Source organism: Nansenia antarctica (genome assembly GCF_963989245.1).
Source record: "Nansenia antarctica genome assembly, chromosome: 4".
Lineage (NCBI taxonomy): Eukaryota > Metazoa > Chordata > Actinopteri > Argentiniformes > Microstomatidae > Nansenia > Nansenia antarctica.
The window spans coordinates 1088070-1101467 of record NC_137689.1 but is presented as its reverse complement, the minus strand read 5'-3'; the positions used below and the strand labels follow the sequence as shown (position 1 = coordinate 1101467).

Sequence of the window (13398 nt, the reverse complement as noted above, 5' to 3'; positions counted from 1 at the left end):
CCTCCCCCACCCTGGCCCTCACCCTCCTCCCCCACCCTGGCCCTCTACCCTGGTCCTCCCCCTCCTCCCCCACCCTGGCCCTCTACCCTGGTCCTCCCCCTCCTCCCCCACCCTGGCCCTCTACCCTGCTCCTCACCCCTGCTCCTCTACCTCTCCATCACGTGGCACCCTGCCTTCGGAACGACAGGCCTTGGCCCGTTCCCTGCTCCTCACCCCTGGTCCTCTACCTCTCCATCACGTGGCACCCTGCCTTCGGAACAACAGGCCTTGGCCCGTTCCCCAAAATATGTAACTAACTACACTGAACAAAAATATAGATTTTAGATATAGATAGAACAGAGTTGAAATCAAAGATCTAAGACTTTTTTCTAAGAGAGAATTTGGCAGTACATCCAACTGACTTTGGAGACGGCTTACGGTAGAGAACACGAACATTCAGTTCACGGGCAAAAACAGCTCTGGTGGACATTCCTGCAGTCAACAGCGGCTAAAGTTAAAGTTCAACTAGTGTAATGTTCAACAAACATGAATCTAAACCCACTGTGCATCATAAACCCAAGACTCTCTGATGTTTAGCAGATGAACTGTTTAAGTGCCGCATGGCTGTATGAACATATCAATATGTTTATAACCATTTGACAAATCGTTTTAAGCCCCACATTGCAAAGCAAGACTACAGGCCTACATCCCACATGGACCCTGTTATAGAGACAATCTCAACGTGCAGCAGAGTCACTGCGATGTCAATGAGGCAAGGCAGCCAATGAGGCGTGCCCAGAACATCTGAGATCTTTGGGCTCGGAGTAACTCGAGCATCTCTTTCTTGGCCTTGGTTAAAGAGTGACCCTCTTAACCCTCAGCGTTTCGCGGAGAGCGGGCCCAACTGGCGGTCCATAGTGTGGGCCAGTATCAATCATATGTGGCATGACATCCCCCTTTTGTTCCCCCCAATGTAAACAGATGTCTTTCCTCCGGAGGCTAAGTCTGAGCAATGATCTCCGCTGACATTATCTCTGCTGCTCCCCAGTCTGTCACAGGCTGATGTAGAGGAATGGAGAGCTTCGGTGGAGAGTGAAGAATGCAGCAGACAAAAAAAAAAATATCACAATTTTATTCCTGGATGAAGATAGCTAGAGCAATCAAACCTTTTTGAGTGGATTTGGGGGAACATGTCTGCCCACTTTTGAAATAAGCCTATTTCCTCTGCTCGTTTGATCCGTGTGCACTGCGGTCCTCTTTAAACACCAGAGGAGGTGTAGAATATTCTCCCTCTTAATCACCGTAATCCGTTAAAGTCCCCGGGAGTCGACAGCTAGGAGGTAAACTCTCTGCCTCTCTCAGAGGGAGCAACACATCTGCACCTCCCCTCTCTCCTCCATCTCATCTGCAGCTCCCCTCTCCTCCATCTCATCCTCACCTCCCCTCTCCTCCATCTCATCCTCACCTCCCCTCTCCTCCATCTCATCCTCCCCTCCCCTCTCCTCCATCTCATCCTCCCCTCCCCTCTCCTCCATCTCATCCTCACCTCCCCTCTCCTCCATCTCATCCTCCCCTCCCCTCTCCTCCATCTCATCCTCCCCTCCCCTCTCCTCCATCTCATCCTCCCCCTCTCCTCTCCTCCATCTCATCCTCACCTCCCCTCTCCTCCATCTCATCCTCCCCTCCCCTCTCCTCCATCTCATCCTCACCTCCCCTCTCCTCCATCTCATCCTCACCTCCCCTCTCTCCTCCATCTCATCCTCCCCTCCCCTCTCCTCCATCTCATCCTCCCCTCCCCTCTCCTCCATCTCATCCTCACCTCCCCTCTCTCCTCCATCTCATCCTCCCCTCCCCTCTCCTCCATCTCATCCTCCCCTCCCCTCTCCTCCATCTCATCCTCCCCTCCCCTCTCCTCCATCTCATCCTCCCCTCCCCTCTCCTCCATCTCATCCTCCCCTCCCCTCTCCTCCATCTCATCCTCCCCTCCCCTCTCCTCCATCTCATCCTCACCTCCCCTCTCTCCTCCATCTCATCCTCCCCTCCCCTCTCCTCCATCTCATCCTCCCCTCCCCTCTCCTCCATCTCATCCTCACCTCCCCTCTCTCCTCCATCTCATCCTCCCCTCCCCTCTCCTCCATCTCATCCTCCCCTCCCCTCTCCTCCATCTCATCCTCCCCTCCCCTCTCCTCCATCTCATCCTCACCTCCCCTCTCTCCTCCATCTCATCCTCCCCTCCCCTCTCCTCCATCTCATCCTCCCCTCCCCTCTCCTCCATCTCATCCTCCCCTCCCCTCTCCTCCATCTCATCCTCCCCTCCCCTCTCCTCCATCTCATCCTCACCTCCCCTCTCTCCTCCATCTCATCCTCCCCCTCTCCTCTCCTCCCCTCTCCTCCATCTCATCCTCTCCTCCCCTCTCCTCCATCTCATCGCCGGCCCAGAGAGACGGGGTGAAAGAAAGAGAAATGGAGATGAAACAGACTGGCTGCTATTTGCAGCTAGCAGGTTAGATTAATGCCTCAGGTATATTATATTACTGTACTCCGATTTGGCGAGGTGGACCGTGGAGTTCACCACCTCTTAATGGTTTAGTCTCTGTCCCTAGCCAGCCTCTAACACGAGGCCAACGCTGGGGTCAGGACTGAGAGCTCTGACTGACCTGTTGAAAACAGTACATGATTGGGCCGCAATGACTCATCGTTTTTGGGTGAACGTTGGCAGAACAGCCAGGTAAATGGACTGCACTTATATAGACGCCTTTATCCAAAGCGCTTTACAACGGCCTCTCGTTCACCCATTCACACACACATTCACACACCAATGGCGGCAAGCTACCATGCAAGGCGCCGGCCGGCCCGCTCACTAGGAGCAATTTGGGGTTCAGTGTCTTGCCCAAGGACACTTCGACATGTGGCCAGTCGGGGCTCGAACCGCCGATCTGCCAACCTTGCGATCATTAGACGGCGGCTCTCCCTCCTGAGACACAGCCCCTCAGGTAGAATGGAGAGGTAGAATGGAGAGGTAGAATGTAGAGGTAGAATGGAGAGATAGAATGTAGATGTAGAGGTAGAATGTAGAGGTAGAATGTAGAGGTAGAGGTAGAATGTAGAGGTGGAATGATCGCTGATAAAGGGAATAGTTTGACAGAGACAGAGAGCAAGGCAAGCCCAGCCAGAGAGTGAAGCCGTAATCAGAGGTGGGACGTGACCTTGTGACTCATAATTGAAGTTCTGCTGAAGAGGGAGACTGATTGTGTCTGTAGAGTCACGGGGACCAGTGCCAATGGTGGAAAATTATGAAAATCAAGAAAAACTAAAAAGCTCTCTCTGTGCTTTGGTTCTTCATCATTACCATTCCAACCAAGTCTGGTCTGTCTGTCTCTCTAGAAAGGGCAAATACGTAATCACATTAATCAATGTCAGTGTTTTCTCCAACACGAACTACAGTGTGGATCTAATGAGTTCAACACTTCAAACACCACACAGGATGTGATGCTACAACCCCTGTGGTGTCAATATCATCACTAAATGACTTCACCACCTCGATACGATGACTAAACGCGTTAACGCACACTATTGCCATAATCCAATCTCGTATGTGTGGCTATAGGAGCACTCACGATTAGGAGCAGCACTTCAACAAGACACATTTACAACAAGAGTTAGGCTAGTGTTTCTACTCTTTTCCTTCTTCAGACAAAATACCTGAACAGGCCAACTTGGCATCCAGCCTCTATGTGCACACAGCAACGTGCTGCTGAGAATACCAGACCAGCACCACACGCACGAAGCCACAGCAGATGAGGAGAGACAGCTGTCAGAGAGAGAGCAGCTCCACACTTCTCCTTCTGTGGTGGAACAGGAACATGATCCTCTGGGCTAGGAGCAGAACCATCCAGGGGATAATCAATCACTAGCTAACGCTCTCCGTTAAGACAGTTCGGTGCCTTTAGATTTGAAGCAAGAGTGTCCTACTCCTCCTCCATGTTTGCTAACGCTCTTCGTTTTGGAAGAAAGATAATAGTAGAAGAAGCTGTATTATTACTTCAACAATGAATCATCATCATCTCTGGTCATGATGATATTATCATTTCTTACATTCAACAGCAGAGGATAAATTGTGTTGTCAGGTAAGAGATAGGCTAAGCATCTAAAAAGGTTTGTTTGTTTGTTTGTTTGTTTGTTTATTAGGATCCCCATTAGCTAAGGCCATGACATCAGCTAGTCTTCCTGGGGTCCGACAGTCTGGGGGCTGGTCACGGTTCTGGATTAACTAAGGGGATTATTATAGCATACACGCCATTATTGGTCATATAGTGAAAAAGCCCCTATCAACCCTGTTTGAGTGGGCCTGGCTGTTACAGATGGTGTGTGTGTGTGTGGGGGGGGGGGCTCGGCACAGAACAGCGAAAAACAATCAATTCAGCCGCATACTAACCCCCCGCCCCCCCGGCCCCCGACAGCCCCTCCCCGATGACACGTTCTATTGTGCCCTCTCTCTTTCTCTTCATCCACCGTCCTCCCTCCCTCCCTCCCTCTTTGTCTGCCTCCCTCCCCCCTCCCTCTCCCCTCCCTCCCTCCCTCCCTCCCTCCCTCCCTCCCTGGCTGCACACAAGGAGCCAGCAGGGATCTTCTTCACAGCTCTTCTTTTGATATGGTTTTTAGTGCATAACCCTAATAAATCACAGGCCTCGGCCCTGTTCTGCTGCGGCCGAGCGGCTTGACCATAAACAACATAATGACCCGCCTCTCCTCCAGGTCCTTGGAAGCCGGGTCGGCTGAGGGGAAAAAGTCTCACACCGTTCCAAAGCCAAAGGACTCTCTCTATGTTATACAATGTAGGTAATCTAAACTGATATGTGTGTGGCTCCCAAACCTAACAGTCTTTTTTGGGGGTGGAGGGTGTTAGGGTTATTTGGGAGAGGAGGTGGGAGGCAGGTGTGTTTTCCAAAAGTATCTCATCTCTAGAGAAAAACAATTTACTCGAATGTCAAAATATCGCTCTTTTACTTGTTATTGAAATGGAGTGGAGGAGAATAGCTCCAGGCTATCTGGGCCCCCTCTCAGGAAATCTACCACATCAGTCTGTTAGCCACCTGCTACCCTACCCCCCCCCCCCCCCCCCCGCGCCCCCCCGGACACACAACACATCACCATTCGTCTTGAACAATCAGAGCTTGTGAGGGGGAATCAAATGTGATTCCCGTGTGGACAGACAGCAGCCCCTCTGCCCCTCTAGCAGCGCTCCTCTGTAAATCTAATGCCTGGCTTCTCTACCAGGCCCTAACCCAATACTGGCTGGCTGGCACACAACAGGGAGACAGAAGATTGAATCCATCGCAGACATCGTTCACACTACTATTTTTTGTATAGTATACTTCTGCTAGCATATCAGCCCAACAGAGCTCTCAGGTCTTCTGCTAGCATATCAGCCCAATAGAGCTCCCAGGTCTTCTGCTAGCATGTCAGTCCAACAGAGCTCTCAGGTCTTCTGCTAGCATATCATCCCAATAGAGCTCTCAGGTCTTCTGCTAGCATATCAGCCCAACAGAGCTCTCAGGTCTTCTGCTAGCATATCAGCCCAATAGAGCTCTCAGGTCTTTTGCTAGCATATCAGCCCAATAGAGCTCTCAGGTCTTCTGCTAGCATATCAGCCCAATAGAGCTCTCAGGTCTTCTGCTAGCATAGCAGCCCAATAGAGCTCTCAGGTCTTCTGACGCTGGTTTTCTCTGTGTACCACATGTACAAAAGAAGAGGTTTGGTGAGGCTGCATTCTCATTTTATGCACCCAGATTGTGGAATGCACTGCCAGTTTACATTAGGGATGCAACCTCAGCACAGATGTCAACCCATCTTTTTAATATTACCTTTAAATAACTAAATAATTAAATGATGATTATATAATGATTGGAGCACTTTGAGCTATACAAATAAAGTTATTATTATTATTATTATTACTATGTCAAATGTGTCCAATTGCAGATTACATAGTTGTCCAAAGCTACATGGAGAGGTAAAGCATAGAGTCAGTGTCTTTGCCAACCCTTTGTTGTATTCAGCTCGACTCCAACAGGAACAGAAGAGAGGCTCTGGTACATTATCTCTTTCATCTTAAATTCATTTTAGCTGTTTTCACAATTTAGAATGGAAATATTCCACGGGAGTGAAGATAGGTTCATGTGATCCAAGCCATTGCCTGTAGACACAAACTCAATATCCATTTCATTAAGTTTTAAGAGACCTTCTTTTCTGCCATCAAATGAAAGAGCTTATTAATAATGCCTCTGTTCTAGTTGCCTCACTCAGTAATTACTTTTAGGTTCTCTACAATATTTGTCTCTGCTTAAGTTTCTCTGCACATAGTAAGTCAAGGCCCTGCCACATAGCATCCTGACAGACTCAGGCCTGCAAGACAAAGGTCCCTGTTGAACAGAGAGACTCACTCTGAGACGTTTGATTGGTGCCATAGGTGTGGGAAGTGATCGGCCTTCAAAGAGAATCAACCATTCGTGACGTTAGAATTATACATATACGTACATACATACTGTATATATGTATATACATACATAATAAAATTGAGATGGGTGAGTTCATTTTTTTCAAATATCTTTGCACTCAATAAGATTCCAGGACCCTCCTTTCATGACTTGTCCTAGATATGTGCGTTCCACCACCCAGTATCCTTACATTTTCAAAATCATATCAGGATAAGCTAGAATGAAGCTATTTTGCAGTTTTTCTGTGTAGGAGGCAGGCTAATTTACAAGACGCAGCCAACTAGTGGTCGTTGTGTGTAAGTAGCAGCTTCCCATTGTAAAGACCCATTTGACCCCCAAGGCGGCTCTTATAGTAGGTAACACAGACACGGCTGTTCTAGTGTTCAGAGGTAAACAGCTCCAGACAGAGATGAGCTCACACATCAGGCCACGCCCCCAGCGGAGGCCAGGCTCCTCCTCCTCAGCACCTGCAGACCAGACACAGCCAATCAGGCTGGAGCGTCTCGCCCCTCAGATGCACTAGCTGCCGTTTCCAGGCCTTACATCAGCGTGATGAGTCATCCCTGGCCTGGGGGACAACACCACCATGCCCCCAGGCCTCCTATCTGCCCCGCCCCAGACACACTGGAGGAGGAGGGAGGGTGTGTGTGTGTGTGTGTGTGTGTGTGTGTGTGTGTGTGTGTGTGTGTGTGTGTGTGTGTGTCAGTCAGTCAGAGTGTGAGCTAGCCACAGACTGAAAGAAAGCCAGGCGTCTGGGTTGAAGATGTCGTCAGGTTGTCAGAAACATCGTTTGTGTAAATAAATAAACCTCCATCCTACCTAAAGAACCAGCCAGCTAACTAGCTAGCTAGCTATATATTCTGGTATAACGTTTGAGAATAAAAGTTGCGAAGTCGCTGAAATGTGCTCTGTCTTTGCAGAAGTGTCACAACACGCTGGCCGGGGGTAAAGCTGCTGTCTATGGCTGCTAACACATTGCAGGTTGTTGTGTGAGCAGTTAGCCAACCTGGGTTAGCATCAATTATTGCTTTTTCTTCTTTTTTTTGCTCCACTGGTCCAATGTTCCCCCTTAGTTCCTGTCCCTGGCGCCAGGGTTGATATGTGAGTTGTGAGATGTGTGTGTGTGTGTGTGTGTGTGTGTGTGTGTGTGTGTGTGAGTTGTGTGTGTGTTGTGTGTGTGTGTGAGTGTGTGTGTATGTGTGAGATGTGTGAGTTGTGTGTGAGTGTGTGTGTGGTGTGAGTTGTGTGAGTGTGAGTTGTGTGTGTGTGTGTGTGTGTGTGTGTGTGTGTGTGAGTTGTGTGTTGTGTGTGTGTGTGTGTGTGTGTGTGAGTTGTGTGTGGTGTGTGTGGTGTGTGTGAGTGTGTGGTGTGTGTGTGGTGTGAGTGGTGTGTGTGTGTGTGTGTGTGTGGTGTGTGTGGTGTGAGTGGTGTGTGAGTGTGTGTGAGTGTGTGTGTGTGTGTGTGTGTGTGTGTGTGTGTGTGTGTGAGTGTGTGTGGTGTGTGTGAGTGTGTGTGCATACAGGGTCACCTTTCGGCCTTTTCCGAGGCCTTCCCACTCTAATAAAGAAAAAAAAGCTTTCAGACAATGGGACTGGGATGGGATGGGGGGGGTGGGGGGGACAGGGGGTACGGGAACAGGGGGGAAGGGGGGAAGGGGCGGTAAGGGGTAGGGGGGAGGTTTTTTCAGCATGACAAACCCAAGCCCTTTTCTCTCTCTCTCTCTCTGTTTTTTCCCTCCAATACTCTCTGGGATTCCTCAGAGCTGCACAATGCAGATCAGGCTGGGCTCCATTCAGGGCTGATTAATATGCAGAGACAGCCCATCTTTATCACATACTCAGCCACGGAAAAACACAAGAGCGCCCGCGACCAGAGGGGTCGTTCAGATGTGTTCACCCATGTAGGCCTTTCATTCGGGTCCATCGTGTTCTCTGCGTTAATTTTTCAGCAGCGCAATAACATCGGAGAGCTCTTTTCTGTCGGTAATAGGCTATTTCTGTCCCGGTCCGACTCGCTAGTTCAAAGCGGCTACGCTGGCCTACGACTACAAACGCCCAGGAGCCCCAGACCCTCAGAAAGCTCTAATCTAATCGTCTAAAGAAGTGGTGCTGTGTGTGTGTGTGTGTGTGTGTGTGTGTGTGTGTGTGTGTGCTTGCTGCTGTAATAAACGGCTTATTTTCTTTTGTTTAAATCATTTGGCTTCAACTTAGTGAGCGAATTGTCGTCAGCAGTTTTTTTGCTTTTCAGTCTATCAAGGAAGGCGCGTTGGCTGGGGTCTTGTGAGATAATTAAATAGCGGGAGGAATTCAGACTTTTTTTCGATTGATTGGATGGGGTACTTTTTACTTTATGTTTCAAACACTCATCCTCTGGATGGAATCAATTCTCCTAAATGTGGCTCCTCTTCTCCGCCACAGAGAATCTCATTCTGCTTTTCGCTAAATTGAATTGCGGCCCTCCCCTCCGTCTCCAGTTCTCTCAGTCTTTGAACAGTCCTCCACGCCGAGGTCTGAGACATTTTAAGTAAATGCAATCAGCGCCGACCGCAGAATCCAGCGCTCCTCCGCGGACGCCAGATGGAATGATAAACTCTAAGAGGTTGTGGTTAACTAGCGGTTAACTCCTCCATAAGGGCCACACTGAGGGGATGTGTTGTTGTTTATGGGAGGAATAGTCTAAACTATGATGGTATTTTGACCATCCTAGACCACCGTAGACCGTCATTAGCCTAGGTCATCACGATACAGATGTAATTAGCCGTTGCAATCGAACAACAGCGATCTGTATAGTCGGATAACTCCAAGTTATGATGAATTGGAAGTAATTTACCTGTAATTACGGCAGTCTGCTCGTCGTCTACGTACGGATACACAGACGGTTGCACCAGGAGGTGCTAACGATCGCTAACGATTGCTATGCTACTGTAGGCTGCATTTAGTGTACAGCACAGTGTTTTATTGTATAGTATAGTAGTATAGTATAGTAGATAGTGTACATAGCCTTTATTTATGTAAACCAGCTCTTTTCCCTTTTTTATTTTACCCTTGGCCCTCTTGTTTTTAGTCTTTTTCCAAGCACCAGGGGAGCCCCCCCTCCTAAATTTCGTTGTATGGTACCTGTACTGTATTAATGACAATAAAGACCATTCATTCATTCATTCATTCATTCAATCGTTCTGCAGAAATACAGCGAAATAAACATTGTGTGTGTGTCAGTGCCTCTCCTCTCCAGCTAGAAGGAGCAGGTTTTGAAGTACAGCAGCTGGATCCTTCATTCATATCCCGTCCAGGCAGCAACAGACAGACTGAAAGAAGCCTTATAATTTTCCCTTGTTAGGCTTCTTTTTACAGTTTCCCCCTCTCAGAAATAGCCAATCTTATTTTCATAGCGGCTTTGAACTTGCCACAGCCGTCGCCGTCCCAGATGTTCGCCATCTTGGGAGAATTGTTTATTTTTTTCCCCCCAAACTGTTGACTAATCCTAAACTGCCTAAACTGCCTAAACTCGCCCTGTTCTTGAGGTCAGCGCAACGCGCAACACATATAAACACACACACACACACACTCCTCTGGACACGCACACACTCACACACACACACACACACACACATACACACAGACTCACACACACACACACACAGACTCTCACACACTCACACAGACTCACACACACACAAACACACACACACAGACTCACTCAAACACACTCAAACACACACACACACTCAAACACACATACACTCAAACACACACACTCACACAGACTCACTCACACACACACACTCACACAGACTCTCACACACACACACACACACACACACTCAAACACACACACACACACACTCAAACACACACACACACACACACACACACTCACACTCAAACACACACACACACACTCACACACACACACACACACACACACTCTCAAACACACACACTCCTCTGGAAAGTATTTTCACTCCCTTTTCTTTATTTGCTTGAATTTAAAGAACTCCCTGAAGTGTGCTTTCCTTTTTGCGTGTGAAGTATTTATGTGTGCGTGTGTGCGGGTGTGTGTGTGTGTGGGTGGGTGCGTGTGTGCGTGAGTGTGTGTGTGTGTGTGTGTGTGTGTGTGTGTGATGTGTATGATATGTGTGGTGGGAATGCGTGGCACGTCAGGCGTTTGGTTTGGCTGGCAGTCACACATGCAGCTAATAGCCTGGACCCTACAGGACAGCTGCCTGCTGCATTAACATGTCAACACCAGACAGCAGCCATGGCAGGGTCTCTGCACCGCTAACGCAGGTCACAAATCACATCATCCACAACCACCTCATCCACGACCACCTCATCCACGGCAGAGACTCAAACACAGACAGAAGTCTTCAAACTACAAGACTACAAAGGCTTCCTAACTTGAACAGACGTACGTCGTACGTACGGAAGATGAAAATGACGTAAGAACAGAAAAGGAGGGAAAGAGATAATGGAGGTTCTCTGTTTTTCACTTATCCTCCAGTGAGTCAGAGGAGAGAAGGAATGCAGCCTCGCTGTCTGTCTGTCTGTCTGACTGTCTGTCTGCCTGTCTGCCTGTCTGTCTGTCTGTCTGCCTATCTGTCTGTCTGACTGTCTGTCTGTCTGCCTGTCTGTCTGTCTGCCTGTCTGTCTGCCTGGCTCCCCCATGCGCCTGCTGGCTTCAGATTGACGGTAACAGATGTGGTAAAGAAGTACCTCAACTGCACAGCATGGTAGTAACACTCCCCAAGCCTCTGTCTCATTGTCTCTCTGTGTGGACAGACGCAGAATAAGCTACTTTTCAGTTTCCAATTAGTTTTTTCTAACACTAAAACAATATTGAATCAGTCGGTGAATATACAGCCCTGGTTTGGGAGGCGACCGGCAATTTCCCTCCAAGTTGATAGTCTCTGGCATTAATATATAGTTATCAGTGAACTGGAACTGCATTAACTGTTTAAATCTGTTCCCTATAATCACATTATTAATCAAATAATATGATCTATTTAGGTATTTCTTCTCCCTTGCAATAGGGCTGGGCTGAAGTTATATTATATCCTTCTGGTTCATTTATTCATTTCACTTTTCTTCCTCTATAATAGAGTGAAGAGATTGTCTTCGGATATGTCTGGTGAAAGGGTTGGGAGGGAGGGTGTGTGTGTGGGGGGGGGGTAAAGGGTTGGGAGGGAGGGGGGTGGTGGGTGGGGGAGTAACGGGTCCTCCCGCCTGAGAACCTCGCTCTCTGATTGGACAGCATTGTTTACCATGGCATTCAGAGCGAGCAGGACCATAGCGATCTGACCCGCATCTGTGCAGACAGACATATGGACAGATAATAATAACCTCCACGGCGAGAGAGAAACACACACGGGCTGTGAGACACACGTTTCTGTTACCAAATGTCCAAAAGTCAATATTCAATTCAGGAAAATCTCAGTTCGAGCGCAAAATAGACCAAATAGACTTCCAGCATCGCCTCGATATTTATTGAACGTGTGTGTGTATCAATATGTGTCTGGCAGAAACAAAACAATATGAATGTGACTCAAAACTATCAAATCACACCAGCAGCATGCAGCAGCACACCCGCTCACACAGACAGATTATAAACCTCTATGGAAAGGCAAGGGGAGGTTTTCTAACAGATCTTATTTACTTGAATGAATGATGCGCTCACTCTACAACATTTATACTAAACCTCAATTAAATATGTCCACGTTTACTTTTTTATCAGCCGACTGAATGCCACAAGCAGCGTCGTTCGGCTGCTGAGCTGAGACGCATTTGCAGGTGCGCAGCGTTCAGGGGACAAAGCAGCAATCACATCCACATCCACACCAACACTCTAAAAAAAACGAACAATGTTTTTTTTATTATTATTATTATTTGTAAAAAAAAAATCCAATCTGTTTAGATAAATGGTCATAACTTGCTGAGACGGGCATTAATTCAAACTCGGCTGCTGATTCAAAGTGCTGGGGGGCTTCTGGCGACACAAAGGACCACCGAAGCGCTGCCTGTCTCCCTGCCTCTCCTCTAACCCACACCTAACCCACATCTAACCCACACCTAACATTATCTAGATGGATTAGGAGAACAAACTGCTCATATCAAACCAAACTCAGATTCTACCAAAGCACCACGGAGCATAGGGTATCTAGAGGCGCACTGAATGAACGGGAGAGAGCATTATTCTCTGGTTACGCAGATGATCATCTGGACACATGGAACAGCAGTTTGTACCTCTACAGCACAACGTTCATATCAGGCTCTGAGATCAGATGTGGCACCTGGCCCATTGGGACATATGTGGCACATTATTCCCAAACACTACAACACACACACATCCCATCCAGGACAGTCTCTCTCCTGTTCCTCTGCTTATCCCAATGTGCTCAGATCTGATCCACTGACATGGAGATGCGACGCACCAAACACGCACCAAGCCACAGAGACACAGAGACACATGCGCATACGACGCATGCATGAGACACCTTCCGTTTTTTTAATTATAAAACACTAATTCATAAAATCGTCTTACCTGCATAGCCTACGAAGAGCAAAGCCCAGATGAGATCCCTTGTTTGAAGCATTGCAAATCTCTCTTACAATGATATTCTCCTGGAAGGATGTCCTCTTGCCGGGTGATTTCTGTGGTTTGAGATTATAGATTTGTTTGTTTTCCAACTATTCTGTTATTAATATTGGATTATGTTTGGATGTTTTGTTCCTCTCCTGCTGCCCGGGTACACGCACGCGATCGGCTCGCAGAATGAGTGACACGGAGCAGCCGCAGCACACACACCCAGGATTAATCCGCCAGGCAAACGCGCTCAACACAGTGAGGGGGGCGATGGATGCAGGGGCAAGAACTAGTGCGCTCCTCTCCTCTCCTCTCCTCTCCTCTCCTCTCCTCTCCTCTCCTCTCC

General features: G+C 48.3%; 1 protein-coding gene across 1 annotated transcript in view; it reads right to left on the bottom strand.

Annotated features, from left to right (window-relative positions):
* ncam1a (neural cell adhesion molecule 1a) overlaps nt 1–13062 on the bottom strand; it is a gene marked incomplete at both ends in the record, with an annotated part of 230776 nt that extends 217714 nt beyond the window's left edge. The window contains one exon of the mRNA XM_080530086.1: nt 13011–13062. Coding sequence (XP_080386212.1) covers nt 13011–13062 — 52 coding nt within the window. The remainder of the gene's footprint in view (nt 1–13010) is intronic.
* Nucleotides 13063–13398: the final 336 nt, after the last annotated feature.